Source organism: Orycteropus afer, unplaced genomic scaffold (genome assembly GCF_000298275.1).
Source record: "Orycteropus afer afer isolate SDZICR_OR568_19922 unplaced genomic scaffold, OryAfe1.0 scaffold00114, whole genome shotgun sequence".
In the NCBI taxonomy this organism is placed as follows: Eukaryota; Metazoa; Chordata; class Mammalia; order Tubulidentata; family Orycteropodidae; genus Orycteropus; species Orycteropus afer.
In genome coordinates this window covers 6,841,918-6,849,338 of record NW_006921701.1, presented here as the reverse complement: position 1 = coordinate 6,849,338, position 7,421 = coordinate 6,841,918, and the positions used below count along the sequence as shown (strand labels likewise).

Sequence of the window (7,421 nt, the reverse complement as noted above, 5' to 3'; positions counted from 1 at the left end):
GAACAGTATGTTTTGGGACAGATACCAATCTTCCTATTTCAGATAAGAGGAGGAAGGTCACATTAAATATTAAAAATTAGATATTAAAAAAATAAACATAATGAGCTTCTACAATACATAGTTGGAGAAACTGAGCTGTGTAAATAAACCATAGCCCTTGCCCTCATGAAGCAAGTGTTTTCACACAGATCAAATGGAATAAGTTGTGAAGAAAGGCCATTGTGTTTTGTCAGGAAGAGGTAGTAATCTTTGAAAAATAAACTCAGAGAAATACTAACAGATAAACTTAACCTTTGTAGTAAAAATTTGAGAAGAAATAGATCAGGAGAATATACATAGTGAGGAATAGGAGAAATGGGCCATAGCTTCATGAATAGAAAGTAGAGAGATGGGATAATTAGTGGAATAGGGTAGCTTTGTTTTCAGGCTGAGAGAGACTTGAAATGTTGAAAAACAGAGGCAGAGTGAAATTTTCAGAAACTAAAGGTATTTGAGGGAAGATTCAAAAGCTAGAAAGGAGGAGGAGCCTAAGCCCAAGGGAGAGAGTGGCTTCACATGAAGAGTCAAGGAATATTTTTAGATTCATATTTGTCCCAGCAACCACCCATTCACCCAGGATTTGCACCTGGATCAAGCACACCTTGTATGTTGTATGCATAGGCAATAGTGCTCTCAGCTGACTGACTTTTTTTTTTTTTTTTTTTTTGGCATTTTATTCCCAGGAGAGAGAGAGCTCCCATAGTGGAAGAAGTGTGGTCATTTAGTCCCTGGCCATGACGCTTGGCTACGTCTCAGTTCTGGTGTGTCATTTCTTCACCTAGATTTCCTGCTGACTTGAGAGAGATGCTGCAAGTCTCTATCAGTTTTGGTTTAGATTCTGAGAATCAAATAGAAGAATTTAAAAGAAAAGAATTTGAGGAGTTGATGACTGTAGTTTTGTGCTTGGTTCATGCTTTCTGCATATTTATATAGTCTCTGACTTGTAATGGACCTTAACTGGGATGTAATCTTTCAAGAATTTTGTAGCCAGTCTTCTACTCAGATTACACTGCTGAGGATGATGACCATTCTCAAAGAACGAACTCAGGAATCTTTCAGAAGAAATCAGACAGGCTTGTTGTTGTTGTTGTTATGTGCTGTCGAGTTGGCCCTGACTCATAGCAACCCCTCCTTGAGTTTCTGAGGCAGTATCACTACGGAAGTAGATAGCTCCATCTTCCTTCCAAGGAGTGGCTGGTGGGTTTGAACCTTCAGCCTTCTGGTTAGCAGTCAAGTGCCAGACAGGCTTCAGGAACAGTAAATGTGTGGAGCATTCTAGGGAAATATTCCATGGGACTTTGTCCCCTCTATTGCATACGTTGAGGGTTCACCCGTGTTAGGAATACACTCTGTTGCCTCTGTACTGAATCTTGTGCTTTCCTGAGTTTCTAGTTAGAGATGGCACAGGAGAGGTCCCAGCCACGTGCTTTTTCATCAGCTGTTTATGGTAAGTGTAGAAAATCACAGGGAAACATTTTTCCACCAGCTTATTCCTGATCTTTGTTTCTGTCTTGTTCTATTTTGACTCTATCTAATTTATATTTTCTTATGTATTATGTATCCATTGAAACCACTTTGAATGTAAATGAGTAAGTAAGAAAGAAATGAGATGTACTGGATTGAAGATTCTGCCCCAAATAAACATGTTTTTCTACTTTGGTGCACTTGACTCTATTAAGCCTTTTCACCCACTGAAGCTCAGAGCAGAAACAGGCCAACCTGGGTAGTTCTGGAACTATCTTTCTCCTGATAATACTCAGCATTTCAGAGTTAAGATTTTCCAAGCAGACACATTCATGTCAGATCTTACTACACAGAGAAGCCCAAGAAGATGGGGCTGTGACCTTCCTGTAATAGGCTCTTCTTATAGTATGCCAATAGGTTCTACCACTCCCTCCCACTTTCCCCAGCCTCCTTGAAGTCTTATTAATCCATTTGTGCTTGATGAAGAGAGTATCTTGAGAAAATTGGAAGGAGATTGCCTGAGAGGAGGGGTGTGAGTGTGTGTGTGTGTGTGTGTGTGTGTGTGAGTAGGGGGTCCTCCACAATATCCTTATATCTAGGAGCTCTGGTAGCATAGTGGCTAAAGCACTTGACTGCTAACCAGAAGGCTGGCGGTTCAAACCCACCAGCCCCTCCTCAGAAGGAAGGTTGGGCAATCCTACTTCTGTAGTGATACTGCCTCGGAAACCCAAGGAGGGGTCGCTATGAGTCGGGGCCGACTCGACGGCACACAACAACAACAACAACAAAGCTCAATTTAGATTCTGGCTTACTGGCACAATTTTTTTCTAGTCTCATTAATTTCATTTGTTGAAAAATCGGTAAAATGCCTGCACTGGGCAAAGGTTTCTGAGGTTGTTTATATCCATATGTACAGGGCTTAAATTAGCAAAACAAAAAAATAAAGATTTTAACAAGGTGGTGGAAACCTGGTCCCATAAGCACAGCTATAAACCCTGGAAATAGCACAAGAGATAATCAAAGGAGAATTTTGAGATGTGCTAAGAAGATGAGCTAATTGAGAACCCAGGATCAAACCAACAGCACAGAGGCAGGGTATATTGCATGCCCACAACCAAGAGAAGGCCACCACGACCTGGTGTTTCCTTACTCCCAGTCTAGCGATAGAAAATAGCAAAAGTAGCTTATTTTCCTCTGCACTGATTAGGACCCCCCAGGCAATATCAGATGAGAGAAATCTATTGAGAAATATGCCAAAAATAATCAGAGGAAGCACTGTCCTTGCTGGGCAAGAGACTCCCCATTTCCATGGAGGGAGATGAAGTGGGCATGAGTAATTGGTAAGTGAGACCCAGATTAACCAGGTGGCCGAGTTAAAGAAGCCTCTTTGTCCCCATTGGCCTAAGGCTCTCCTTCTCTGGCCAAGGACACCACAGCTGCTAGATAGATAATTGGTAACCTGAACCAAACCAAAAAAACCATTGTGGTCAAGTCAATTCCAACTCAAACAACACTGTAGGACAGAGTAGGACTGTCCCATAGAGTTTCCAAAGCTGTTAATCTTTATAGTAGCAGACTGCCACATCTTTGTACCACAGAGCAGCTACTGGGTTTGAACTGCCAACATTTCAGTTAGCAGCCAAATGCTTCAACCACTGCCGTACCACGGCTCATTTTGGTGACCTAGATAGAGGAAATTCCTTCTGTAACCTGCAGCACTAATAGGGAGACCAGTGGGAGCCCCAGCAGCACTTGATACTCCAAGCAAACCAAACTAATGGCTTGAAAATTAAACCATCATTGAAACTGTAGCTCACAAAAGCAATCCAAGGCCAGTGTGCTAAACCTAAACAGAGTGACTCCCTGTAAAATTAAGATTTAAATAGGACCAGAATGTCCAAATGTGGTACACAAAGTGTACAGGGTGAATAAAAAACCACTACTCATGCCAAGAAGCAAGAAAATCACAACTTGAGAAAAAGCATCAACTGATACCTCCAGGGAGGGATGTGGTTGGCAAAAAAGGTGCATACTTTTGTGTAAAATATGATAATTACCTTAAGCACACATGACCTAAAACTCATTAAAAGACAGAGGTTGGCACAGTGGATTAAAAACACAACTCTACTATATACTGCTTACGAGAAATTCACTTCATATTCAAATGCAGTAGGTTGAAAGACAAAGCAATAGGAAAAGATATACCATGCATATATAAATAAATAAAAGAGCATAAGTGGCACTTTTAATATCAGGTAAACTAGACTTCAAGGCAAACTATCAGAGGGAATAAAGGAACACTACATAATGAAAAAGATCAATTCACTGAGAAGACACAATGATACTAAGTATGTATGAATACACTAAAAACACCCTTAAAGTATATGAAACAAAATCTGACGTAACTGAAATGAGAAATAGAAGAATCTCTGAGTAGAGTTAGGGACTTCAACTTTAATATGCTTTCCTGTATGACTGAGAATAAGGCAACTACCTATGTCTGCTTTCACCAACACAGTTCACTATTGCTCTGGAGATTCTGGCCAATGCAATCAGGCAAGGAAAAGAAATAAAAGACACTCAGATTGAAAAGTAAAAATAAACTGTCTTTATTTACAAGGATATGATAAGTAGATATATAAAATATGAAAGAATTTACAAAAGAAACAAAGTATAATAGAACTAATGAACAAGTTCAGCTGGTTTGTAGGATACAAGATCAATATACAGAAATCAATTGTACTTCTACATACAAGTAATAAGCTGCAAATGAAGAAAATAATTTCGTTAACAATAGCATCAGATTATAAAATATTTAGGAATAAATTTAAAAAAAAGGAGTGCCAGATCTGTAAAAATTACAAAATAATTGCTGAGAAATTTAAAGAAGATCTAAATCAATTCCATGCCTAAGACACTTGACTGCTAACAGAAGGCTGGCAGTTCAAACCCACCAGCCACTCCTTAGAAGGAAGATGGGGCAATCTACTTCCATAGTATTACTGCCTCGGAAACCCAAGGAGGGGTAGCTATGAGTTGGGTCTGACTCGATGGCACATAACAACAACAACAACAACATGTTCATGGATTGGACAACTCAGTATTGTTAGGATGGAAATTTTACCCAAATTGATCTATAGATTCAAAGCAATCCCTATACCAACCCCAGCTCACATTTTTGGAGAAAATGACAAGTTGATCCTAAAATTTATATGGAATGTATAAGAACAAGAATAGTCAGAGCAACCTTGAGAAAGAATAACACTTTTAGTATCAGGTTGGAGTACTTATACTTCCCAATTTTAAAACATACTATGAAGGTACAGTAATCAAAATAGTATGAAACTAACATAATGATAGACATATTGATCAATGAAACAGAATTGCAAATCCTGAAATAAACTTCTATATTTATGGCAAATTTATCTTTGGCAAACTGCTAAGACAATTCAGTAGAGGAATGATAGTCTTTTCTCCAAATGGTTCTGGGTCATTTGGACAGCCACCTGCACAAAGACAGATTTAGAACTTTACTTCATACCATATTGAAAAAATGAGTTCAAAATGGATAATAAAGACCAGAAGAACTAGATGGTGCCCGGCTACCAATACCAACCACTTGGGAAGGGATCAAAACTGGACATGCTGAATAGAGTGGGAGGAAAAATGTGCAATAAAATTCAAAAACACAATAATGATCAGAATTATTGGTCAGATGGAGTCTAGTGGGACCCCCAAGACTATGGCCCTGGAATACACTTCAGGCCTGGAATAGGACTTACTCCCAAGGACCAGCTCTTAGCCCAACAGTAGAAAGACTTACATACAGAACACCCAACCCAGGGTGATGCACCCATCTACTCTACGGAGATACACCCCTTGGACCAATTGGCCGTGGGGCACCAGAGGTGCAGCATTCACATGGAGGGAAGGCTGGACAGACAGGAGTGCATAACTAAGAAGGGCACAGGGATGGGGGGGGGTCATAGGGAAGGGAAGGGAGGACAGTGGGTTAAGGTTGGGAATGGTAATCGGAGCGTGAACCAAATGTACCACAAAATGTTGAATGTAAAATAAATTCTGCTCTGTAAATTTACACCCAAAGCACAATTTAAAAAATGGGTAATAAAACTAAATGCAAGAGCTAAAACTATAAAACTTTTAAAGAATAGCATAGAAGAAATCTTTCTGTCCCATATAAAGGAGTTCTTAGATATAACATAAATAACATAACCCTTAAAAGAAAATACTGATAAATTGGATTTCATAAGAATTTAAAACTTTTGCACTTCAAAAGATACCATTAAGAAAATACAAGCTGTAGGATTAGAGAATATATTTACAAATCATATTTCTGATAAAGCATTTGTACCCAAAATATAGAAAGAAATTTCACAGCCCAATAAGAAAAAGATACACAACTCAATTTTTTAAAATGCACAAAATATATGAATAGAGATTTACCAAAGAAAGTATAAAAGTTACAATAAGCACATGAGAAGTTATAATAAGCACATGAAAAAAATGTTCTACATCATTAGTCATGAGGAAAATGCAAATTAAAACCACAATGAGATATCACTCCACAACCACTAGAATAGCTATAGTAAAAAAGACAGAGAATAACAAGTAGTTAGCCTAGATGTGGAGAAATGGGAAGCCTCAGACATTACTGATGGGAGTGTGAAATGAGTAGCTTCTGTCTTAGTTCTCAGTGCTGCTATAACAGAAATACCACAAATGCATGGCTTTGACAAACAGAAATTTAAGGAAGATTTTCTCTCTCTGTTGGCTCTGGAGGAAGGTCCTTGTCTCTTTTGAGATTGCTCCTGGGCAATCTTCATGTAGCTGGCATCTCTCTCCCCCCATCTCTACCTCCTAGCTTGCTTGTTTAATCTCTTTTATATCTCAAAATAGAAAATATAAGATTGACTCAAGATACACTCTATGCTAATCCTGCTTTATTAACATAAAGACAATTCATTTTAAAATGGGATTATAATTACAGGCATAAAGGTTAGGATTTACAATCCATATTTTGGGGGCAACAGTAATTCAATCCAAGGAGCTCTGCTGACGTAGTGCCTAAGGCATTTGACCGCTTACCAGAAGGTTGGAGGTTCAAACCCACTAGCTTCCCCGTGAAAGGAAGATAGGGCAATCTACTTTTGTCAAGATTTACCACCTTGATGAACCTGGAGGACATTGTTCTGAGTGAAATAAGTCAATTGCAGAAGGACAAGTACTATATGAGCCCATTACTGTAAAAAGACAGACAAGTTTTCTTGGAAAAGGGAACTCACCTAGTAGGTTACCAGGATGGGGAGGGAAGGGGAGAGATCAATTTTGGGCTAGTTGGGGCCTACACGCTGACATGGGTAGGGGGAGGGATATACGGGAAGGATATATGGCCACCATGATAACATTAGTAAGTGGGAGGACACAGAATTGTGCACGTAAGAGATACACAACAGATGTTAATACCAACCAATGTATCCACGATACCACATTGCCATTAACACCACACATAGGCTATACAGATAAACACATAAACACCTGAGATGATCAAACGGGTCAGTGAACAGAAGTATACTCTAGACCAAGGATAGATTCAGCTGAGGCTAATCTTGCACAAACACCAGTGATACAAAATACCTGCAGTCCTTGCAGAAACAACAGAAGACAGACACAGAGTAATCCCTCACAGACAACCAGACAGTATGGGAGAGAGACCCAATAGATCTACCTCAGGACCATAGTACTGAGGGACACCAGACTCAATTGGCACAACAATATACATAAAAGCATTGCTCCACATCCTACATTGGTGAGTAGTAACTGGGGTCTCAAAAGCTTTCAAGCAGCCATCTAAGATGTAGCTAACGGTCTCCTAGCATCAGAAATGAAGAATGCAAAAA

The 7,421-nt window shown here is 39.2% G+C and overlaps 1 protein-coding gene across 1 annotated transcript in view; it reads left to right on the top strand.

The window, feature by feature from the left end:
• The window catches only part of ILDR1 (immunoglobulin like domain containing receptor 1), a 20,623-nt gene extending 19,859 nt beyond the window's left edge, over nt 1-764 (top strand). The window contains exon 8 of the mRNA XM_042781398.1: nt 723-764. Within this exon, the coding sequence (XP_042637332.1) occupies nt 723-764 (42 nt within the window). The remainder of the gene's footprint in view (nt 1-722) is intronic.
• The last annotated feature ends 6,657 nt before the right edge of the window (nt 765-7,421 follow it).